Source organism: Lipophrys pholis (assembly GCF_963383615.2).
Source record: "Lipophrys pholis genome assembly, chromosome: 13".
In the NCBI taxonomy this organism is placed as follows: domain Eukaryota; kingdom Metazoa; phylum Chordata; class Actinopteri; order Blenniiformes; family Blenniidae; genus Lipophrys; species Lipophrys pholis.
This window is the reverse complement of record NC_137632.1, coordinates 22479227-22504303: the sequence shown is the minus strand read 5'-3', so window position 1 is coordinate 22504303 and position 25077 is coordinate 22479227. Positions and strand designations below refer to the sequence as shown.

Sequence of the window (25077 nt, the reverse complement as noted above, 5' to 3'; positions counted from 1 at the left end):
ATTCAAGGCCCTCCATAACCCCGCTCCTCAATACCTCACTGACCTCCTCCACATCTGCACACACAGCCACTCCCTCAGATCTGCTTGATCTCGCAGCCTCACAGCCAACATGTCCACCATGTGGTCCAGAGCCTTCAGTCGCTCATCCTACCACCTCTTGAACTCACTCCCACCCACCATAAGAGACAGTCAATCCCTGGACAGTAATAAATATCATCTTAAAACAAATACATGTTACACAACTGCTATACATCCCTGAATGTTTTAATGCTGTGACTATGTTTCTAACTGTTTTTTAACATGCTCTTTGTGTACAGTGACCTTGGGTGCCTTGAAAGATGCAGATAAATAAAATGTAGTATTATTATTATAATATTCTGTATCGTGGAACTCACTAGGAAGTCTGATATTGAACCAGATGTTAATGCCAATAAAGATTTTTTGGGATTCAGGGAAGTCCCTGCAGGTTATTATGAATGCACTGTAGGAGCAAATATTCTACATTTGACTATAGCACATTACTGGTGTTAAATCCAGCTGATCGATAAAGTGCATGCTGTTACTCAGTTTATGACTGCACAGGCTGTCAGCACACAAGACATTCAAAATGTGTTTGGCTGTAAATGAAAACAGACTCTTTTGGTGTGTTTCTAACATTTCTCTCAACAAATCATTCACAGGCACTTATGTCTCAACAGAGGTTCAAAGCTGTAAAAAAAAAAAAAAAAAGAAAAAAAGCCAGGGAAATATACAGCTATGAGGCAAGTGCAAGGCCCACATGTAGAAAAAAAAGAAAAAAAAAAGTGTGTCATTCACTGTCCCCCACAGGCCCGTGATAATCCTGCTGGTGTTTTATGATCCACCAAGTGCGTCAGACTGTTTCCATTCCAAACGGATCCTCCAGCAGCCTGGATGCTCGCGTCCAGAGCGTCTTGGGTCGCAGCCAAAGTAAGGCCCGCGTCCAGGGCGGGGAGGCAGGGAGGTGTGACTCTCAATGTTCATGTTTCACCTGCCAGGGCTTCTCCCTACCGACAGAAAGCGCAGAGCCACACAAGATCCAACACAATTACTGTGACTGTGTGAGGTCTGCATGTTCTGTTTGGATGAACTCTGCAGGCTCTCTGATCTGGAAACAATTAAAATCAAGTCATTGATCCAATCACACCTCATAAAGTGCTTTGACTGTGCAAAAAGAGACAGACGCTGATGGTAGAATAAAATTTTAAAAGTAATAATTATCTGTTGTTTTGTGTATGCACATTAGAGGGATGCAGGAGATTCTGGGATGTTTCATTCAAAACCTTTGAGAATTAATCTTTGTTTATAGGATAAATATGCAATGATCTCCAAATTATACAAATAGTTCACCAACATACGTATTTCTGAAGCTTTACTCCGCAAAAATGTCAATGTCAAAATTTGTACAATGGAGACCTCTAGTGGCTGATAAATGACTTCAGCTTTGGTGTGTCAGATTCTGTTGTGACTTTTTTTTTTTTTTTTACTTTGGACAGTAAGAATCCATCACACGTCATTTCATGAGTGAAATTTAAGGTGCAAGCGGTCATTTTATCCAAATGTGGTGTAACATAGTGAAAAGGAGTGTTGGTGGCGTGATACAGATTTCTTTCCCATGACAATTTTGATTAGTTTGAATCATTTTTACTCGAGAGAAAATACTTCTATCTACATTTCGACACGTTAATATAACCATCGAAAGTATGAATATGACAAATTAAACAGAAGTGGGCCAAAAGTGAAGCACATCTTGAAGGACAACAGAATTTTAGCAAATACTAGAACATTTCAGATGAAATTTTGTGCGTGCCCGCCGCTCGCTGTCGACTAGTATCTCCTCCATACTGCCACTACTACGTACAATCAAACAGCAATAGCTCCATCGTGTGTCTGAGAGAGAGAGAGAGGGGACATTATGTATACATCATTAAAAAGTATCAATAATTGTGGAAAAAGTATCTATAAGGTTTTAGTAATAGTGAATAAAGCTCAGTAACGTACCACTAACATTAAAAAATGTATATTCTCATTCTCCCACAGTCCAACGATTGATGACTAAATGACTGGTGACCTGTCCCAGTGTAATCATCAGCTTCAGCACCATGTGAGCCTTAACTGGACCAAGTGGCATAAAAGATGCACAAATTCAAATCCCCCTTTCACACAACAATGTTTTCAAGTGAGAACACAAAACTTTCATTGCGTTTTGCGAGTCTGTTTAAATGACAACCGTGCTCGGAGCCCAAGGTGGAACTTTTTGACAACGCTCCGACTCTGCCGTTGTGTAAACGGGGAAAAATAAAACACAACTTTCTGAAAACACTTGGGCTCTTATTTAAAACTCCAAAAGATCAGTAAAAAAATTTTTTTAAATCAGCAAAAAAACTTTTATTATGTAAAAAAAAAAAAAAAAACTTTGTTTTTATTGCAACCTTAATCAAACTATCAAAAATGTTTCTACAAAATCTATTATTGAATATTAATAATGTCCTCAGGAAGAAAGTACAAATGTCAACAATTTCAATGTACATTGCAGTTATTAGGAACTAATTCATCACCTCAACTAATTAATGTTCAGAATGTTCCTGAGTTGAGGGTAAGTGTCCAGGACGTCTGCTCCCCTGAGAACCTGGAGAAATCGGTCGCAGGTCTCCTGACCTTTACCGATCACGACATCCAGCAGGTCGGTGACGGCCCTCGTCGGCCCTGAGGTCTGCTTCAGGTCCTGATACTGCATGTCGGTGACGATGTTTCTGGCTTGTGCGTGCTGCAGGATGATGGGGTCGCTCCTCAGGCAGTCGATGAGCTCCACCTTGTGTTCGGTGATCATCCTCACTGCAGGACCCTGCAGTGGACAGCAGCAGCTTTCATCAGCAGAGCATGTTATGTCGGAACAAGAGTATGTAGCGCTTAGTCACATTGTCCCGACATGCGTTTTTGATGATTGGCCATATTCACCCCTTCCCGCAGCAATTGGTGATAGCAGCCATTGTTTGTAAACTATTATAAGCCAACCTGCTCAACCAACCAGAGCAGTACTAAAGAGTTTTAACCACATTTTTGTGGATTTAACTGGTTCTTAAGGTCTCTACACCATCTTGTGGTACAAAGTGGTATTACAAGACCAGGAAACCAGGTTAGTGGCTCTGGCGCACGATTGTATGTATATTCATAGAAAATATAAACAGACCAGATAACACAAGGACTGCTTATTTAATATGTTCTGTTGATTATTTCTGTCAACGTGAGATTATTAGATTTCCTGGCTCAGTAAGCGCAAAATACATATACAGAGTATACTATTATTGATTCTGTCAATGAAGGGTGCATACCTGAGGGACAGTTTGTGTCTCGTTCACTGTACCTGAAAAGGAACAGAAAACGTTAAGATGAATATTTACAGTACAAATATTGTGTAAAAGCATTCAAAGTTAAAGTGTTACCTGTAAATGCTTCCGGTGGTTTCACACACACTGAAAATTCTATGTCGCCATCAATTCTGACGCCAGATATTTGATCAGCCAGTATCACGCTGCCACCAGTTGCGACGTAGTTCGCTTGAGGCACTTGTCCATCAACCAGTCCTGCATGAAGAAACGTAACGTGGTAAATCTCTGATCCCTGGAATTAAATGTCTCACAAAGGTAGAGTGTGCAGTTTTGATTCATTTCCAAAATGAATAAGCTCCTAAAAGAAAGCAGTCATGAAGTTGAGTTTATAGATGTTTGTTAGTACTCTCAAGTGTTCGGGTCCAGATTTGTGGGACTTTTCATGCTGGATGGATGGATGGATGGACGGACGGTTGGATGGATGGACGGATGGATGGATGGATGGATGGACGGACGGACAAATGAACCAGTGAAGCATTATTTCATACATTAACATTTCAAGTTAAAAGTTTTATGAATGGAACAAATGTTTGAAATGGAACTTTTTGAAACCTCCCTGGACATAAAAAGACAAAACCTTACCAGACAAACCTCCACCTGGATCACTTACAACTTCGACCTTGTTGGAAAAGGACTTTCCTCTTGTGTCTCTCACTTCATTGACGGACACAACGCTGCATTTATCACTGACCACCTTTGGAGTGATCAGGCCTGTAAATATAAAACACTGTGACATGAATATGCTGAAAGACAAATTTGAGGCTGGTGTATTCGACCCTCACGGACCCTGAGCGGAGTTGTTGAAGAACTGCTGCAGATGTTTGTAATGATCTTGGTTCTGCTGCAGAACGTCCATGAAGCTTTGACAGGCACCTCCTCCCTTGTTGATGATGATTCCCAAAAGCACACTGATCTTCTCCGATGCGCTCGTTTGCTTCTGCACTTCTCTACACTCGTTCACTGACAAAATATCCCCGCAGTGATCGACGATGTAATCGGGGTCTTCAGAAAGCCAGGCGCACAGTCTGTTCCGCTCCGACTTCAATCTTTCCATGGCCTGCGATCGGATAGATGACATAATTCAGAATGGAAATTTCAACTGGGAAGGATAGTTTTTTTTGTTCATTTGACGGGCTTAATAAAATACGCTTGAAGAAACTTCACCCTTCATTGAGGAACAAAGAAGCAGAAACTGACAGTTATGGGTTGTTTCTTTCCTTCCTGCTGTGGGAGAGTTTAATTATCCAATCCACCAAGCAACTTTTAAATAGAGTGAATACGAACAGCTCATGTATTGTTGTTTTTTTCTGTGTTAAAAGTATTTTGAGAGAAATATGTTGTTTTTGGCTCTTTGGAAATAAAATGTAATTCAAAATGAATTCAGCTGAATGACATTTAGCCGTGGATTCATTTTGAAATATTGTAGTTAGTCATCAATGCCAGTGATAGGATAAGTTTGTGTGTCCTTGATAAACATTTTGGATAGCTCGTGTGAAACTCGCATTCGCAACTTGTTTAACGTGAAAGTGAAAGTAAATCTAAAGACACGACAAAAACGTTTAGGAATCCTGTTTGATTTTGCTCTAAAGTCTAAAGAAATAAAACACGGAATAATTTAAAACAGACACAATGGGGCTGGTGTCCACGAAATCCACATTTACAGTAAGTTTATTACTTATTATTTATTCATCACAAGTGGGAAAACAGAACTCGTGTTCTTCTCTGCTGATTTCTATCTCGATTGTACTTTTAAACCGGTTTAAGACATCAAATACCATACATACATTTGAAAAGAGTCCATATAGCCTGCCGTATAGTATCTGCGTAAACACGTAGAGATAATAAGGCATCGGCGCGCAATAATGAGCTTTAAAGATCTGACATGTACAGGACGAACAAAAAGAAGCAATCAAAACGACGTGAAAGACGTAAACATACGAAGTATTCACGTGTAGTACTCGCCGTTTCCTTCTTTTTCAGGAGTTAGTTTGAAGGGCAGATGCGTCTTTTTTTTCTGGTTTCCACTCGGGAACATTCAGAGCAGAGTGACTTTCTCCGACTGTACACGAACACGAGTGGTCCACACAGCGGACGTCTCGCCCCCTAGAGGGCGAGCAGTGCCATTGCAGGGGGCGCGAAGTATGAACGAATGAAAAAATGAATGCTTGGACACTGCGAGCATAATGGACACACACACACGCACACACACACACACACACACACACACACACACACACACACACACACACACACACACACACACACACACACACACACACACACACAACATACAAAGACATAAAGACATAAAGACACACGCCTTACATACACACAGATCTCATACACTTGTCATCCACTGACTTTGCGCACTCACATCTGATACAAACATTTATCTCATGCACATATTTTTGACATGAAGCACCAGAGTACAAAAACAGTCTAGCTTATTATTAGGTTGTTTTTTACTCTTCTGGCCTCATTAAGATCAAACTGAACTGAAATCTGAAAAAATGCCTGATTGGATATGTACGTGTGTAAATCTATTTTAAACTCGTGGATATTGTTTCTCTGTGACTGTTTCATGCGTCAAACAGTGGGAAACAGATGCCCCAGGTTTCAGCTCTGATTTCAGCTCATTTGAAGTGTACGAGAGCTGGTTGCATTATGAAGAACTGCGTTTTCTGTATGTTTTGATTCAACACCAACACAATATTCACTTTTTAATTAAAAAAGATTTGACTACTTATTCTTACCTGAGGAGCACTTTTCTTTATTAAAATTTTTTTTTTTACAAACAATGTCAATACTACCAAGGTCAGTATTTATATTATATCATTTAAGAAAAATTTACATCAAGATACGAACAAAAACAAAAATAATCCAACACAATGTTCAGAAGGAAGTCAGATATAAGTTAGTCTTTGAGTGCATGTGTGCATTGTTAAAGCCATAATCGATGGACTGCCTCTAAAGTTGTAATATGGGCTTTCTTACAGTCTGAGGACAAAAACATGGTCACACAAAGTGCTTGAATTGTAAGTTGTACTACACATGAGTTCAGAGAGTGAATGTAGACAGATGAGAGTGATGCAGTTAATCCGGGAGGAGAAGCTGGAGGTCCGGCGTTGTCATTGCGGAGGTGCCGGTTTACTTGTGGATGTGCTTTTGACAAAGGTGGCGTTCCTCTCCAGAGTCACAACCCTCCTGCCGGACGCCTGGCTCAGCTCGCTCATGTCCACCCCGGAGTCCAGACTGGTCTCTCGACTCTCAACCGGCCTGCGCCTCCTCTGCTGCTCTGACACGGCGTAATGGATCTCCGCCGCCGGTTTGCCCTCCAAAGACACGAACCAGGCACGGGGAGGCTGAGGCGAGGGGATTGTACCGAGTCTCCCAAAGGCGTGAGCCAAACGTCTGCCGCCCCCGATTTTGTTTAATGTCCCGGGTACGGACACCGACTCTGGAAGGCCCCTGGGTGTGGTGGCGGAGGCGGCGTCCTGCGAGCCCTCTGATGCTCCGGGGCGGTCTTCTCCTTCCACAGCCTCATTCTGGGTGTCTTGACCTTTGGAAAGAGTCTGGGTGAAGCCGTCTTTGCTCGGCGGCTCGCTGGCAGCGCCGGTCGAAGCCCCCACGCGGGGCAGGGTGGCCGACTTGCTCCACTGCACCAGCTCTGCTTGGTCCTCCAGATGGAAGAAAGCCGGAGCGTGAAGAATGGCCAACGGCTGGTTGTAGAAAAACAAACTGTCCGAGGGAGACGCCGACACTCGGACCTGCTCGGAAGCCTGAAGGGAGCGGGAGAGGTCGTCGAGCTCGAGGTCGCTGCACTCCAGCGCTACGGCCACGGCGCCGGGGTTGGTTATCACGTTGTCCCCACGCTGAGGGATCAGAGAGGCGTTCTGGTGGTTCTCTCCATTCTCGGTGAAAGAGTGGGTTTGTCCGTCTTTTGGATGAGACGTAGATACCTCAAAGACGTCCTCGTCGCCGGTGGAGGTGGTCTGGTCTTTTCTCAGCACAGGTAGCATCTTCATTGCTTTATTATTACTGGAGGAAAGTCTGTAGAGAGAATCAGACAATTACAGAATGTCCCTGCATGCAAATTTTTCTGAAATAAAAACACAAAAACTGTGTTTTGACTTGAAAATGCTGTCGTGGAAATGGGGTCTAAATAGCCCAGGAGTTTGGATCAAGGCGAGCATGCCTTCCACCTGAAGAGGAAAGGAAAGCTTCTGTTACCTGCAGTAATGTATTAATCCAGCCAGGAGACAGACGACGGTAACGAGCACGCCTCCAACCAGAGCCATGAGGGGAAAGGAATGGCGTAAGATGAAGTCAACGGGGGCGGAAAATCCGAAGAAACCTACAGAGGGTGAAGAGAAAGGACTTTACGATACAACCAATAAAAAAGATATTCAGTGATGAATGTTCCTGAGTGAAATATGTTTTCCATATTGTAGATTCAGAAGGTTCGCTCACAATCATCTTTCTTTCCGATTACTTTCATTTGATTGACGTGACCTGAAGCCTAAACTACGACCCGGGAAAAACATACCCGGGATATCTCTCTGTTACCTGGTTATCTTACCCAGACATTCACGATCCTGATAAGTGTTAACACGAAGCAGGTTATCGACTCTGTAATTCAACTCGGGGTGTTCCCTTTGGGATCAGTGCACGTCTGACCAATCACACACAGAGAGTCCCTGCAGCGCAGTCTCGGGATTGAAGGAGAAATTACTCTCCAAGAATATGAAGAATTAAACACATCCACCAAGGCTTAAAGCAACACGGTCCAAATCCAGAAAATTCACAGCTTAATGCGTGACTTTGTGAGATTATACAATATTAATTCATTGGACAATATAAACAGGCACGACACTGTGATCCCTCAATTTCACTTTATTCCATCGGAAAAGCTTCCGACAGCACTTCCTCACTGCTCTTCATTTAGTTTATATTTTCCATCAAGTTGTTTCCCCCGTCTTAGTGTGTTTTCGTGTTGGAATATTCATTTTTCACCCTGACGGTATGAGTAGTTCCGAGTTCCCTAAATTCATGTTTTTGCAGTTCAGTCAGGTGTGACCATTAATATTAACCTCATTATTCCAGATCAGGTCTCATGTTCCTCAAGCAATCAATGGTTGTACACAACAATACTGTCTCTTTACGTTGAACACTTACCTCTGGTAGGAGACAGAGATGCTGCGATCCAGTAGCCGAGGTGAGGAGCTGCGAACGTCCAGGAAAGTTTCCCATCCACAGACGTCACCGTTCCAAGTCCTTTTCTCATCCACCCACCTCAGGAAAACAAGCACAGCAACAAGTGTTTCTGATTAAAAGCTGTGTTTACTTATTCCTTTTTTTTTTAAATGTATTTTTTTTCTAAACACGACGGGGGTGCTCAGTCGTGACTTTGTGAAAACGGCTCCAAAGGCGGAACTCTTCTAAAACGCTGCAACTCTATCTCCGTGGAAACGCGGAAAACACAACTTTCTAAAAACTCTGCTTAACGTTTATAGCGTATTGTTTTCTACAAAACAGCACCCACTAGTGCCCCGACATGAAAACTACATTGTTTTCAGCATTTCTGCTGTTTCCGTGTAAACAGACATTGTTTTCAAAACGTTGCACGAGTAACTGGGGCCTAAGTGTGGCGACATTTGTATCTGATGAAGAAGAATTTTTTTCAATTGAAATATGTCTTGTTTCGAGTTATATGTGTAAAATTTTGTTTTGGTATTCATTGTACTTGCTTCTTTGTATTGGCGATTTTTTTAGACCCACAAATTGAGAGCATGTTATGTTTATTTCTATAACTGCAAAGCAACACTGTACAAGTTAGTTAGTTGAAAAGTTAAATAAATAAATAAATAAATAAATAAATAAATAAATAAATAGGGGAACTGTGAAAATAAAACTGTAGTTTATGTCGGTTTTTCTTCCTGTTTGAAAAAGTCCCACATAGGCCCGCAAGGATATTCTTATTTCTAGGATTTGTATTCATCCCACTGAATCTTTATTTCCGATAGTGTAACACCCAAAAATAGAGGACATAACCTAACATTGTATTGAAAGAAAGTTTTTTAACAAAACAGCTCTAACTTCACTGTCTGGCTTAAAGATTCCCGAGCCTGGACAAACTGTCTGGCAGTCACTTTCTTGATTCTCCCGGGGGTGCGTTGATTTTTTGTTTTTTGTCATAACTGCATAAACACGGCCTGCTGACAGTTGAAGAACAGAACAAAGTACAGCGTGTCTCCTTATCTACACAGAGCAGACAGATCTCACGGCAGATCTCCTCCTGGCAGACAAGTTCAGGACTCTAATAAAACAAGCTGAGCAATTGTCCCACAGCGAGACATCTGGGTTAACGTCTCCCCCTGCAGATGTAGACTGTAGTCAAACATCTCTTTGGTAATTTTTGGACTGGGCCTTAATGATATGCACGCTTTGTATTATCATGACAGGATACGCATTTGTTGATTAAAGAAGCGTAAGTACTTACCAGTGGTTCTGTTGAAGAACCAGGCTGGGACCACGTGTGACGTCTGAAGTCCACAGCTGTCAGGGACGCTCAGGCTGATCTGTATCGGACCACTAACTTCTAACTCGGTGTCTCCAGAGAAAAGGTGCACATTGATGGCTGCCACTGGGATTAGCTCCACACTGACATAACCTAAAAAAACCCAAAAACAAAACAAACAAAAAAAAGCACTCACATGAGAATTAGTTCTTTATTTTAGCCTGTTTTGTCTTTGGAGGATTGTTTTTTCTTTCTCGATGAGGCCACATGGGGACATGGCATCAGTATGGAGAGAAAAGAGGCAATTTGGCCTATTTGTGGCAAAGTCCCAGGGGAACGTGGACAGTCAATCAGGACTCTATGAAGGGAGTCAGAGCGTGTCAGAAAATTTACCCCCCCCCCCCCACAGTTTCTGTGGAGATGGAAGAAGCAGTTTTATTGGCTCCGAGCAAAGTTGTCATGTAACTCAAAACGCAATGAAAGTTTTAGGTTTTCACCTCAAAACGTTGTGTAAACAGGGACTAAATGCATATATCATCATGTATCACAGACCATGATTGATTCTTTCTGCCTTCAGTTTGTCACCCTTTTATAAAGTGTCCACTTTAAAGCTCATTAAAAAAAACAAAAGAAAAAGCCCAACTGGAATATAAAATAATGATGCAAGTGAAAGTCACCAACATAAGACCCACCAACCTGATTTGCTGCTCACGATACCAAAGGTGTTTGCAAAGTCGTCCTGGTCGGACTTGAGTTTGGGGACAGTCAGAAAGGCTTCGACGGAGCTGAAATTACCGCCTCGTGTCAGACTGAGCAGGCTCTTGTGAAACCTGACGGCAGGCTGGGACGAAACATCTAGAGACGGACAAAGACGTGATTAAATTCTTCAGGGAACGACAAGTTGGTTTTGTTTTTGATGAATAGTTAAGACTTAAGCGTCAAAGAGAGTGGGGGGGGCGAAGGGGAATACGGATATGGTACCAGACGTTCTGCCGGTGATGAGGACGGAGTCTTCATACAGCCAGATGTTCCCTTGATTAAGGCCATGCAGAGACATCGTCACTGATGAAAATACTACAGCGAGAATATAGGGGGGGAAGGAAAGAGAGACATAATTAAATGATCCAAAAGTAGGTCTTTTCCCACTAGATGGCAGTGTGGCATTCTATTTTTTGTTCTCCATCCAGACAGACACAAGCAAATCACTTCAATAAAAAGAGCTTCTTAACTAATACTATATTAATAACAATGGCTCAGAAGGTTTTTCCTCAATAAAAGTCATGCTACTCAAAATAGTTTAATAGAAATACATAGTAAAGGAAGACTAGACCTGTAGAAAAGAAGCTCCAGATGATTGATTTTCTCACAAGCTGCTATCTAAGATGGAGCAACATATGGCCTGGCACTAACACCTGGACATCAGAGAGACGTCTGTTTGGATATCTGTGATTAGTTTCCTACTCAATATTAGCCCTGAATAATTAGATTTCCCCCTCTCTGCAGACTGTAAACGTGCAGATCCACTGACATAAACATTTTGGTTTCGATGTTTTGTCCTGGAACAATAAAGGTGAGGCTATGAAGCAGCAGATCAAACACTCCTGTTTTTCCCGATACCAAGAGCCGGTGATGAATAAATAATGACTTGGTCTTGGTCGGCGTCCACGAGTACGGGCACGCATCAACCGCTGAACTTACTTGGCATTCTGTTGGTGGTACAAGGCAGCAGTGTACACATGTAGCCGTCCTTGCTGGCCACCACTGTGATGGGCAGCCCGCTGCGATAAGGCACGCGGAGCACAACGCTGCCATCCTGGCCCGTGAGCGCGCTGTCGGTCCTGGTGTAGTTGATGTACACCTCCACGACCGCCTGGCTCAGGGACTGACGACTCAGCACGTCATTCACCTGCACCTTCAAGCTGAAGGCAGAACCTGGGGGAGGGAAAGGTCACTGGGCGTTACAACCAAGGGGTCCAACGTCGACCTCACAGTGCGTATAGGAACGTATTCATCCACTTGGAGGTTTTCATCCATTAAAAAAAAAAAGACCTGTCGCTGCAAGAGAAGTAATGTAAGTGAATGCATATTAATTAATAATGTGACACATAAGAGCTTTGATTGGTAGAAATTAAGTCGGGAAATTATTGAAATCATGGTCATGTGGGTGGCAGTGAAGGTTCCTTGAGTAAACAGGGAGAACATGCACACCCATCGACCTCCCACATCCAAAGCGGATTCAAACCAGTGGCAAATGTTTGCCGTCTATTTGTACAGCAATCGAGCCAAAGCATCGGGATTTATTGCATTTCTGTGCACAACAGAGGATCACAGGAGATCCTTCATTCCTGCGGCAGTAAGACTCTGAAACTCCTCCTTTGAAATGGTGTTTGTTGTGTTTTCCTGCTGATCTCACTCTGCTATGCTTACACCAGTCACCGCTGAGCTTCCCCCTGTATATATTATCATTCAAATATCGCAATTCTTTCCAAATACCCGGGTACTTGTAAACGTGGCCTGATTCTGTCTCAGGTCCCATGCTCGTTGACGTCCCCTCCTCGTGTCTGATTGCTGCTCCCTGCTCTGATGTGTTTCACCTGTGTCTGAGTGTGTGATTGTCTTCACCTGGTGGCTTGTGGTATATATTGAGCGTCTTCTGTGTGTTCTGCTTGTTGGTTGACTTTTTTTTTTTGTGTGTGTGGGTTGCATTCCTATGTCCCACTCTTACCTAATACCTAGTTTACTCACCGTTTCAAGTGAAAATGCATAGTTTTTTTCTTTTCAGAAAAGTTTTGCTTCAACACAGAAACAGCAGGAACGCTGGAAAGGATGTAGTTTTCATGCTTGCGCCACAAGTTGGTTGTTTTTGCAATGAAACCAAACACAGAAAACAATATACTATAAACAAAGGACCGAGTTGGATTCCCATTACTCTGTCAAAACTATAAAACTACCAAGTGTTTAGTATGGACAAGGTGCGCATGCACAGTCTCTGGCTCCCACAGACATGGTTTTAGAAAAGTTCCATTTTACAAAGAGACGCAGTGATCGAGAAAAGTTCAACCTCGTGAGACATCTTCAAAAAGTTGCGTATTTAGTTGCATTTCCAAGTTGAAAACTTCCCCGCCTAAACGGGACCTCGATGTAAGACTCTGAGACCAAAAGATGATTCCAACGCGAGGTCGGATGCCATTGAGGTGTTCTCACTTTTTTGTCAACCCCCCCCTACCCCACACACACACACACCCTTTTACGCAGCGTGGCCCCGTGCTTTGGAGGTGGCTGCATTTCCAATTAACCCAGACGGGGCCTTATCGACAACACAACAGGGAAAGTCATTTGTAGACTCCCTGGAGGGTATCAGTCAATTAATCCCAGCACATAGGAAAGGCTAAACATGTACTCACACTACATTACGCCGCATCAGCATACAGGGAGCTATTTAGAGAACATATTTTCAATAATGTTTCGTCATCAGGGAGTCTTTTCTTTTTTCTTTTTACAGGTTTTTAGGCAGAATCACTTTCAAGGTCCAGTAGTGCTAATGGGACACCTTACCTAATTATGCACTTTCACAACAAGGCACCCAATAATAAGTTCATGACAGGAGAACTGCGAGGAGGAGTGCTGCATACAGATGAAACGATGCTTTGTAATTAATCACGGCTCGCCTCTTTAAGGAATGTTGGCCGCGAACGAAACGGATCCAAGCAAACGAGTGAAGGACAGCGGGATGTATTTAGGCTTTAAATCACAGGAGGTCATTAAATCAACAAACTGATGCTTGACAATGAAGAAACCCAGACTAAGGATTCATTTACACGACAACATTTCAAGTGTTTTCAGATTGCGTTTTTGTATGCGGTGCTATATAAATAAAGTTGAATTGACATGGCAGAACCATTGAAAATACAATTTTTAGAAAACGACCACCCAAGGTGGAACTTTTTGAAAATGCTCCGGCTCCATTTTTCGATGAAAGCGGAGTTAAAGCCAACTCTTCAAACATGTTCAAATGTTCCGTCTCCATGGAAAAGAGGAAAAATGCAACTTTTTGAAAAATCTCCATGGAAACAGGGGAAGGAACTTTTCTGAAACGCTGTTGTGTTTGTGTAAACGGGGCCTAAAGTAGTATTTAGCTGCTAAAGAAAGGCAGGTCGTTCTGAGGAGCTGGATTCTTATAACTGGGCACAGTTAAACCAGGGAACCCCGGACGAACTGCTTCACTTGTGTCTATTTGCTGTGATGAAAAGTACATTTTACTGCATTCCATGTGATTGTATCCCGTTGTAGCTCCACAGTGACCCTCAAGATATTTACATTGTCCTTTTAGTGCTTTCTAAATGTAGATAATGTCACATTTGTTATGTTTTTAATATATTCGATTTGGAAGCGCACTGGTCTCTTTTAAAGTTTTTGATTTGGTTCATTGTTTTCTGAATTGTGATCACAGCATTTGACTTCCTGTATGATTTACTAGGTGATCCACAGATGATGCATGTATGTATTTTATAGTCATTTTGTGTCACTTTCTGGCAAAATGTTTCCTTTTATGTTTATTTTTCATCGCAGTGTAGCCATTTGTTTTTTTTCATAATTTTCCATTATTATTTTGTGTTTTTGTTTCAAGTAAATTCTTTATGCCCTGTAGTGTTTGTTCCACCCTGGTCATTTTGTTGTTTTGTGAAAGTTTTCTTTCCTTTTATTATGTGTGAGTTTTTACTTATTTTGTGACGCACACTGCCCATTTTAGTCTCTTTAACGTCAATTTGTTCTTATTTTAATCTATTGTGCATGTCTGAATGCTCACTGCAGCGCTTTCTCTTCATTTTGTGTCTCATTTATTTAGCATCTTTACGGCGATATTAGAACAACTGTGTAGCTGTTTTCTTATTATTGGGCTTTTCTTTGTGTACAATCTTAGAAAATCTGTAGCTCCCCATCTGGATTGTTGTTTTGCATATCTTTGGAGCTATTTGTGATTCAGTTTGATCACATCAAAGCTTTTGTTAGCACATTTTAACATGAATTTCTCTTTGCGCAACTTTTGTGTCACGTGTAGGTCATTTCATGTCTTTCTGTGGTCTCTTTTGGCATTTTTTTGCAGACTCACTCTTCTTTTTTGTGGTTATTTTGTATGTTATGTTTGTTTGTGTTACTCACCCGAGGCTATTTTGCTTTGTTGCTCTTTTTCGGGTTCTATTTTATAGCAAATTCCATCATTCTGGGTCTTACTTTAGTCATATTATAAAAACAGAGTTGAAATGTTAGTGTTCTTAAGGTTATGTTGCACCTATGATTAATAATAGGTGTCACATTTTATTTTTATATCTCTTCATAATCGATTTGTCACAATTATTCAATTTTCTTTATTCAATTTAGGTCCTATCTGCTTCTTTCTGTCCATCTTTTTTTTTATCTCTTCTGTATTAATTTTATTGTTTGACATCTCTTTGTGGACTTATTTTTTGTCATTAAAACACATTTTACAGTGTTTGCTTTTTTTTTTGTACTGTTATCAGATGGATTATTTGCATTTTTTCAGCTTTTTTGGTGGTTTAGTGTGTATTTTCTGATACATCTCTCCGGTAGGTGGCTGGTTGGCCCATTCAGTATTCGGTGCTCGGATGGTCCAGAGGCACCGCTCCAAATGAATGCAAATACACAACATGTAACTCGGCGACTGTGTGCTTATTACTGTGTGAGTATTTCACATGTAACTGCATGTCTAAGTTGTATTAGGACTGCATTCATGCAGCTTTACAAGTTTGTTTTTTCTCTGAAGGTGTTTTTTTATAGCATAAGGCTAGAACAGGTCATTTCTCCCCCCCAAAAAAAAGAGAAGAAAAGAAAAGAAAAAGCGTGTGATTGCACAGAGCAGCTGTGCAAATCTGTACACGAGTGGCTCTCAACAACCACTGATGAAGCTGCAGAGCAGTACTTCAGGAACAAGTAACACAGACTGTGCAGCTGCACCAAGTTGCAGCACTGTCCTACTCTGCTGAAGTTTGGGGTAATGCAAGTAAAAAATAAAAACAAAAGAGCCGTAAGAATAATCAGTGTGGACAAACATATAGAGATCTAACACACCCATTATTCTATGAGTTGAAATTGCTAGAATGTCACAACATAGTAGATTACAGTATTCTGCACATTATGTACAAAGCTCATCCAGAAACTTTACCAGTGAATGTCCCAAAAAAAAAACATTCGCAAAAACAGAAAGTAACTATAAGTTAAAAGGATCAGACATCATCATCAGACCAAAATAATGTCATGCTGCATTTCTGTAGACCGGGTCAATTTATGGAACAATCTAGACAAGGGGTCAAAAGAATCAAACTCAAGTGCAAGATTTTAAAAAAAGCAATCAAACTCAGCATTTTCAAATACAAAGAAATGAAGAAATAGTATTATAGTGTTAACAGTGAGTGGCTGCTCTCAGACTCAACAGTCATTTGTTTGTTGTATATTTTTATTTGTATTGTAAATCGATGGTTTGTTACAAAGGGGCAGATTCCAGAGGTCGTTCTTCCTTCTGCGCCCTTTCATTCATAACTTGAAAAGTTTTGTTTTCTATTGTATTGAATTGTTTTTGCTTGTTGTCACTGCGAATGCGTTTCATAAAAACCAAACTATAAACAGTGCATTGCAGAGGTATCTTTCCTCCTCCTGCAGCCCACTTTAAAATGTTGCCGGCCTATCCGCGCTGCTCTTGTGTGCACGTCGCTGGAAAGTGAGCTTGGAGAGTCGTAAATCTCAGCAGCTGGCTCATCCACCAACGCTGCTGTCGCTTTGTGCTGCGAGGCCCTGAGAAAGACTCTTATTGCACTTTTTATTAGTGACTAACTGCCGCGGCGCCGCCACAGCGACAGTCCCCCCCCCCCCCCAAGTCATAATGCCATAAGCATCTTTCTCTGATGTTGACACAGCGTCTGAACCCGCCGCCGCTCTGATTGCTCATAATCCAGTCGCCGTAATGAAAGAGATCCGCCGAAAGGTTTTTAAGAGGACTGGTGGGGCCGCGCTTTACGCAACCGGCTTTTCACAACATTTCTGCAAGTGCCAAAGCCAGATAACCAGATCAAGCCATATCATTGCCCCGCGAACAATTCCCTTTGATCAGAGGCAAACAAATGCCTGCAGCAGCCAGGAGAGCACCCCCCCCCCCCCCCCTCCCTTTTTTTAATAAATATATAAAATAATACAGCTGCTGCAGCATCAACCTCCAGCTGAGGGATGGACAGAGGTGGCCTTCCTCTTTGTGTGTTCTGCTTTAGCAGCCAAACATAACAGGAGGGAGGGGTTTTTGTTTTGTTTTTTTTGGGGGGGGGGGGGTCACTAAATCTGAAGTGGAGGTGTTTTGTGCCAGATTACAATAATCCCCCCCATTTGGCGGACTGAACCGTGCCACAAAGAGGTTTATGAAGTGGGCCTGAAATGGGCCGAGCGCGCAGATACAAAGCAGCTCCCCGAGTTGTGTGTGTGTGTGTGTGTGTGGCTCGAAAGCTCATATTATCAGGCACGTGATGGCACCATCCTCCAGTCGACCACTGTGTGAGCCACATTGTGCACATTTGAGCTCCAATCCAGACCACCGAACCACCAAACTACAAACGAATGGTAAAAATATCAAACATATCAGCGATTTCTTAGAACAAATTTCTTAAGAGTAGTGAACACAACACAACACAACACAACACAACACAACACAACACAACACAGAGACCCGAGCTGGGGTATTGGTGATTCTGCTATCAAACTCGCCTCATGTTGTCAGGGTGAGTTTGTAAAAACACGAATAATTCAACAGGTTATTTTTGGACATTTCATCATATTTTGCACAAGAAGGTTTCACTAAAATTGACTTCATGTTGAGATTGAACAAATTTTTAGTAATAAATGTTTGGTTTTTATTAAAATATAGACATTTTCATCACATATGATCTGCGCCACGACAAAGAAAAACTTTAAAGTTTAAATTTCAAGGTTATTATGGGGCTATTTTATCTGGCCCACTCAAGACGTAAATGGGCTGCATGTGAACTATCTACTGTGTTTTTTAAACATTTCTGTGTAAATATGAAACTTTTCTGAAGCGAAAATGATGCATTTTCACTTGAAACGTGTAAACGGGGCTTTATTGCAAGTTTCCTTATCTATTCCTATTTTTCTCGTACGCTGAATAAAAACGGCAATGAAAATCTTTCTTGTTCCGATTCTGACCCGCCTCCAGGTTTCATGACAAGCCGAGTCCTCAACGCTGTGTTAAAGCGAGGGGAAATAAATGAAATCTCAATTCTTTCACAATGAAAGAAAGCAAGAACATTTTAAGATGGTTCCTGACAGACACATATGCTGCATGGTGAACCTCTGAGAAGGAGCAGCAACCATCTTCTCATCGTCTAATGAGCCGTCAGAGACGGTTCACATGGCGCCTCTCCTTCTCCAATAACGCGTTTTATTGCTCATGGATCCCAACCGTCGTTGCTGCTTTCCCAGGTTTCATCTCTGATTGTGAGTATCGGCTTATTTGAAATGTATGAGGGCTGGTTGCATTATGAAGAAATAGGTTTTCTGTATGTTTTGATTCAACACTAACACATTAGTCACTTTTTAATTAATAAGATTAGACTACTTATTTCTACTCGAGGAGTAGTCAATACTGTATGTCAATACTATCAAGGTCACCAGGTTGGAGTCAACATTTGATCTAACGCCTAAAGAAAACCCACCCAGGCACAGGAAGAACATGCAAACTATGTCTTATTACTATTATTATTATTATTATTATTATTACAGTATATTTCTGGCCTCCAACAAACACACAAAATACTGATTCAGAAGGTTTTCTTTTTAGGTTTCAAATGAGGCCAAACAGAAGAAAGAAATTACCACATTGTACTAAATCTGTGTCATTTTCTTCCGTTTTCTGTCAAACGATTGAGTTAACGAATAAATCAAATATGACATTTTCTTTCCACCGGTGCATTTCCTGACTTTTATTTCCCCTTTTTTTTCATCATTTCATGTGAGATAAAAAGCAAAAACATGTTGACTGGTCAGTCTTGTGAGACCACCAGGGAGCATGAACAGATGGTCCAACAGAGACTTATCTGTTGTGGCCCCCTCCTCCCCTCTGTTTCTGCGTATGTGCATATGTGTGTGTGTGTGTGTGTGTGTGTTGGAATTAGGCCACACATTCCACTGACAGGCGGTAAACACTAGCGCAGTCATTTGAAATGTGGGCCAAACCCTCCTCCGGCACGAGTCAGCAGTATCAATCTCAAGACAAACGACGCTTCATTTCTGACGAGAGGGGCAACTCCGATGATTGTGAGGGGCAGAAAAAGGTCACCTTGCCCACCAGAGAGCGAAAATTATGACCCGAGCACATAAACTACAACAAAATTTGATTCTAACGGGTTACGGGCTAGACCCCCGGCCTGCTCAGTTGGTAGAGCATGAGACTCACAATCTCAGGGGAGTGGGTTCGTGTCCCACGCCGGGCGCCACCTTCCCGTGGGCTCACCACCTGCAGGAAGGTTCTTAATCAGGTGCGATGTGATCTGGGTGACAATGCTCAGACTGTCACCCCCGGAAACGACGGATAAGCGGAAGAAAATGGATGGATGGATGTTTGTGGGCTGTGGAGAACCTCCCGAGGAAGGACCTGCGTGGTGGTGAGGATGCAGCGCATCATCAGATACATTTTATACCAGCAGAATACAGAACAGAACACACAAACTCTTTAACACCTCGACTACTAGACTGAAAAATATATTCTACCCCCAAGAAGTCAATTGATCCCCAGCGCAAAAATCCCAAATGAGCGCATGTATAAGTCAAAAAATCCAAGGGACCCAGGATTGAGCCCTGTGGCACACCACATTATATTTCATGAATTCCTGAGGAACATGTGTCCAGAGTAACCATGAATTTGATCGGAGTTGGAAGCTGAACCAATTAAAGATCAGGTTCTTCGGTCTGTATTGTGGTGATCTAATGTATCGAAAGCTGCATGTACTGTAGATTCAATAGTACCGAGACTGTGTATGTGTATGAACTAATAATTGCACACTGAAGGAAATTGAGCTGGTTATTTTTTTTCACATACACCAGCGTTTCCTATTCTTTACTGGTGCATTGGATCATAAAAGAGTGAAAATTGAAAGCAAATGGCTGTAGATATTATTCATGTATTTACTACAGTTATGAGGCTGCACCATAGTGCAGTGGTTCAAATACCAGCAGGACCTTTCTGTGTTTTGAAAAATTCCCACTGGGAAAGTGGGAAATTATATTGACGTTCTGTGTGTAGTCTGGCTGCTACAAAACACAGGAGAAATTCCAATTATGTATGAGTGAATTCATGAAGGAAATAGACATGAAATGCATGATTCCATATGTGTCACACATTCAAATCCCTGCTGAGCCTTCCTGTGTGGAGTTTGTATGTTTTTCCTGTGTGTGTGTGGGGGTTTCCTCCGGGTTCTCTGGTTTCCGCCACCCCGCACAGTCCAAAGACATGCTTGTGACCACAAAGTAATTGCTGACCCTGAAGAGGCCATCAATTTTTCAACAATGGTTTTCTTAAGAGTAATGGACATAACACAATACTAAATCTCAAGCCGAGAAGTTGGTCATGGTGCCATTAAATCTAGCAAGAAACAAAACCAGGAGTTGATTGGACACTCTACCGTATTTTGCGCCATTAAAATTGTCTCTGTAGAAATTGTAGCAATTTTCAGTACTAATTGTTTGGTTTTGCAAAAACAGAGACGTTAGACACTTGAAGACTACGCCAAAACAAAGAAAAACTCAAAGGTTTACATTTCAACGTTGCTATGGCACTACTTTTCACTCAAGATGAAATTGGGCTGTATGTAGCCCCAGAGCTATGTTGAATAGAAATATAATTCACATACAGTATAACGATGCGTGAGGCTTGTTATAAATAATAAAAATGGTGCCCTGAAATGAAATTGGGTGAAGGCAGGGTTCACCGTGGACAGGTCGCCTGTCCATTACAGGGCAGACACACAAATTCACGCTTAAGGGCATTTGAAGGTCAGTACTTTCCCTCAATGTATGTTTTTAGGCCATGTCAACACAAGCAAAAATAATCTTTTTTCTCGTCCTAGTTTTTAAAAAGTTTCCCTTCCACACGGCACCGGTGCAGGAAATATCTCCATCTACGTCGCGCCATAAAAAAACCACTCAAATCGATGAAGTACATATGCCAGAAATACAAAATAAACGGAGGTGCCAAAAATCCATGTATGGAGAAATGCATTTGGCCTTATTGAACCAAATATCACCAGTAGCTTCTGCGGCACCACCTGGAGCATGTAGTCCGCCATTAAAAGACGTTGCGGAGAGGTTATCGGGTCAATTGGTGGGGTGATGACATCATCGTTTTCGGCAAATGTGCGTTCTTGACCGTCCTCACGTCAACACCAAAGCGGCTTTGTCAAAATGTTCAAATTTCTCCACTCTGGAAATCGTTCTCAGAACAAAGCCATTTTCAGGCTCCTAAAATGATGATGGACGACGGACGATCAGCCAAAAAAGAGGCCGTTACATGAAACGGCCTTGAACTGTTGACTGATGAACCTGAGTATCCGGAGAAAATGCTCCACAACTGAAATCCTTTAAAACCCTAAAATGACTATATTTCTGCAATAATTCCAAAGCAACCAATGACACTGAGTTTAAAGTGGTTCAAACGACCCTCCTCATTCTGTTGGACATCTCGGGGCCGCATGTTGACGTTCTGTAAACAAGAAATCCCAGCAGCCCCCTCGCAGGATGACGACAAACCTTCCCCGTGGGCGAATGATTAAATCTTTAAATCTCCACTCATTATGAAGGCCCAAAACAATGGAGATCTCAGCATGGGAGGAGGAGGGAGCGGAGGAGGGGGAAGACCATCTGCTTGATTAAAAATTTTAAATCTGCATGTCACAGTTGTCAGATTTGATAACAAATACATGAAAGTGGGTAGCCCCCCCCCAACCCCCAACCCCCACACCCTTTTGAACTGAGCAGAAAGGGTATGCAGGGACTCTTACACAAGCCTACAAAAAAAGAAGAAGAGATGGGAGGAGGGGTTAACAGCATGCGCCTGTACATGTCCAACTCCACAACACCAAGACTGAAGGATCATGTGATGGTAATATTCTCCTACATCAGCATGAATTAGTCATGAATCGGTTGATATAGTGAGCAGAGGTCACAAATGCCTCTTTCAGCTCCATTGGGCTGCTCCTGCAGCAAGAAGGAAGCAAAAAAAAAAAAAAAAACTGTGGTGAAAAGTGCAAGAGTGAGCGTGAGAAGGCCCCAGCATGCTTTGCTTCTGTCAACGAGTATGGCTGCTGCGAATCCAAACACACTGCGTAATAACGCACTGCTTCATTTTTTTTAGGCTTTTCCTGTCTAATGTGGGCATAATGCGTGATGAATTGCTGCCTGTAGTTGGTGATGCAGAGGGAGGAGACAGATGGAGAGACCGTTACTCAGGAGGTGACAGCAGCGAGCTCCCACACCACTTCTTATTACTCATGAGCTGCAGATCTGTAGATTTGTGTGCAAATCCTCATACAGATGGTCCATTCCGGCTCAACAAGGACATCTTAGTCTATAATCTGGAACAAATAGCCCTTTAATATCATGCTCGGTGGAGTATAAACACTCAGAATCAAACATCTAACTGGCTTTTACGGGAGCATTCATTTCTCTTATTTGCGGGAATTACGCACGGTCACTTTTGCAACTTTTTTTTTTTTGTTCTAAGCGAGTTTGCACCGACCTGGCGCGGGCTGGATCACTTGTTGTTGCCGAAGCTGAATGGGCTCTTGTGTGGGGCGATCCTGCGCTGAAAGGAAGTTCCCGTCATCGGCATGCAGAGGTTGTCCTGTCGGAGGGGTCCGCGCGCTCACCGCGCACTTTCTGGAGCGAAGCAGCGCGCACAGCAGACACACGCACAACAGGCGCATGGCGGTCCAAACGGCGTCCGTAGTGTCCTCCCGACAGGTCCGATAGGTTATTTACAGGCTTTTGAAAAGAAGAAAGAAAAGACAGAAAGAAGAGAGACGCTTAGCCCACTGCCATCCCAACTACTTTCCTGTGTGAGTCTTCAAACTGCGCAGCAAACTCCGCCCCCAACAGGCTGCTGCTGCCCACTCTATCTATCTATCTATCTATCTATCTATCTATCTATCTATCTATCTATCTATCTATCTATCTATCTATCTATCTATCTATCTATCTATCTATCTATCTATCTATCTATCTATCTATCTATCTATCTATCTATCTATTACTGTATTATTATTACTAGTAGTAACTATTTACTATATTTATACTTTACAAAATAAATAGAAAGTTAATAAGTAAACAAGTGATGAGCTTTATTGTCCATCCAAGTATAATAATGATATGTAAATATGACTAATCATACAACATTTTCTTAAACTATCCCAATAATAGCACACTGTAGTCTTTTTGCTTTAACTTGGTGTCTCCAATTTGATTTTATGACGTTAATGGCCTAAAATAGCTTCTTTTTTTTTAAGTCAGAAAGGTGAAGAAAATAGAATCTGAGGAAAGAAATGTTCATTCCTTAAAACGTTTTAATAATTTCATTGCAAAAGGTTGAAAAAAGATAAAGAGAAAAATAGAGAGAAAACAAACGTGAGGCTTTTCCTTATTTTGCCTATTTGACAGCAGTTGGACATATTTGGTAACTTCCTCATGTCTAAAACCTAATATGGCTGAACAAATGAAATCGTTGGATTAAATTACCTGGATTGTTATTTTCTCACAGTAGATTCCTAAACAGATGAGGCTCTTGTCACTTTTTAACTGAAGTTACATGTCCGATGCAAAGTAATGTTATGTTTTACGGAGAACAAAAAAAATTGGGATGAATGTTTCAGTGAAATTGCACTTTTCTGATTCAGATAAAGTTTCATTCTTACTTTTTTCTTGTGGTTTGTTTGTTTGTTGCAAAGATCACAAACAAGCAAGGAACAGACATCCCTTAAATGATAATTAAATTTTTTGGAACAGTATGTGAAAGAGTGTATATCTAACGGAAACTTATTAAAATTTCAACATGAGCCACATTTAGCAGTCATAAGTGTAAAACGTAGGACTGTTGCGGGCCACAATATGAGCATCTTTACATTCAAATTACACTTTCAAAGTGAAAACTTTGACCTGGATTCTAACAATTCGTCTGAATTTCCTCAGAAAGTCTGACAACACCCAACACTTTCCTTCTTTGTAAGACACTTGGCTATATTAGTATATAAAGAACAAATAAAAGAAAAAAACATTTATCTATTACTACATAATGTCTTGTCTGCTGGGAACTCTAATCCTCAAACGCACCTGTTGAATTATGCATCTTAAATCAATATCATTGATGGACTTTTCTGCCGTGTTTTACAGCAACGAAACTATATACTAATTTCCCATTTTCCCAGTGGGAATTTCCAACCTAATAAAGTCTCAAGAATGACTGAATTAAAAATAATGGCAAAAAAGAATTATATTACCATCAAATATCAATAAAACATACAGTCATGAAAAAAACAAGGGAACGTATAAATGTACTAATCACACACGTTCTCCATGTTAAAATCACATGCAGCAGTTATTAAGATATATCTTTTTTTCATACGAATACTATTTACATCCTCTATGAGTAATATGTTGACATCAGTACTAAAAAAGAATAATGAATCTGTGCAGCGGCGTGCAAACACTAACTTTATACTGCCTTTATACGTCATGCTAACATTTATTCTACGATGTGAAATCTTTTGTATTGAGTCAGAAAGGGTTGAGTCGGCGTGTAGTTTTCTGGCAGCAGGATCTGTGTTGGTGGAGATAAACGGTCATGACTGTGTTACTTGTATCTCTGTCACGATGTTGGTTCAGCTTCTGTTGTATGAGAGAAACACCAACGTGTTGGATTCACTACGACACCCCCGCCGGTGTGAAACTGCCCAACTATTATTGTCATCCCCGTTTCACAAAAACACAGATTTGCTTTTAGTGAAAAAGAAAGGATCATTTTAGAAGGCTCATCGCCACAACCGTGATTATGGCTGCTGTGTTCACTGCGTCGTCTTTATAATGTGTCTC

General features: G+C 41.5%; 2 protein-coding genes across 5 annotated transcripts; both read right to left on the bottom strand.

The window, feature by feature from the left end:
- Positions 1–1503: 1503 nt before the first annotated feature.
- On the bottom strand, positions 1504–5511 carry LOC308119284 (uncharacterized protein). 4 transcript variants are annotated; one of them, XR_013935942.1, is made up of 8 exons: positions 5370–5505; positions 4194–4464; positions 3990–4118; positions 3462–3602; positions 3351–3382; positions 2577–2863; positions 2020–2133; positions 1509–1908 (listed from the first exon to the last, which is right to left on the bottom strand). XR_013935942.1 is itself a non-coding variant. In XM_080479188.1 (7 exons), the coding sequence occupies exons 2-6, from the start codon at positions 4459–4461 to the stop codon at positions 2582–2584; spliced, it is 852 nt and encodes a 283-aa protein (XP_080335314.1). In that variant the 5' UTR covers positions 4462–4464; positions 5370–5505; the 3' UTR covers positions 1552–1908; positions 2577–2581. The 4 variants fall into 4 exon arrangements, 3 of the variants coding, with proteins under 3 accessions (XP_080335313.1, XP_080335314.1, XP_080335315.1); XM_080479188.1 differs by lacking the exon at positions 2020–2133 and having other exon boundaries at positions 1552–1908; XM_080479189.1 differs by lacking the exon at positions 2020–2133 and having other exon boundaries at positions 1648–1908; positions 5346–5484.
- A 647-nt stretch (positions 5512–6158) lies between these two features.
- Positions 6159–23059, bottom strand: LOC308119250 (protein FAM171B-like). The gene is made up of 8 exons (XM_080479129.1): positions 22733–23059; positions 11623–11856; positions 10906–10998; positions 10621–10779; positions 9907–10077; positions 8583–8699; positions 7638–7761; positions 6159–7457 (listed from the first exon to the last, which is right to left on the bottom strand). Exons 1-8 carry the CDS (start codon positions 22917–22919, stop codon positions 6536–6538), a joined length of 2007 nt encoding a protein of 668 aa, XP_080335255.1. The 5' UTR covers positions 22920–23059; the 3' UTR covers positions 6159–6535.
- Between the last annotated feature and the right edge of the window lie 2018 nt (positions 23060–25077).

What these genes read in the sequence shown, in the direction of transcription:
- LOC308119284 (XM_080479187.1), bottom strand. Translation starts at nt 4,461, where the DNA reads ATGGAAAGATTGAAGTCGGAGCGGAACAGACTGTGCGCCTGGCTTTCT. An exon ending in TCCAGGTGGAGGTTTGTCTG is followed by an intron (nt 3,603 to 3,989) that starts GTAAGGTTTTGT and finishes TTCTTCATGCAG; the next exon opens with GACTGGTTGATGGACAAGTG. An exon ending in AGACACAAACTGTCCCTCAG is followed by an intron (nt 2,864 to 3,350) that starts GTATGCACCCTT and finishes TGTCCACTGCAG; the next exon opens with GGTCCTGCAGTGAGGATGAT.
- LOC308119250 (XM_080479129.1), bottom strand. Translation starts at nt 22,919, where the DNA reads ATGCGCCTGTTGTGCGTGTGTCTGCTGTGCGCGCTGCTTCGCTCCAGA. An exon ending in TATCGTGAGCAGCAAATCAG is followed by an intron (nt 10,078 to 10,620) that starts GTTGGTGGGTCT and finishes GGGTTTTTTTAG; the next exon opens with GTTATGTCAGTGTGGAGCTA. An exon ending in GTTCTTCAACAGAACCACTG is followed by an intron (nt 8,700 to 9,906) that starts GTAAGTACTTAC and finishes TGTTTTCCTGAG; the next exon opens with GTGGGTGGATGAGAAAAGGA.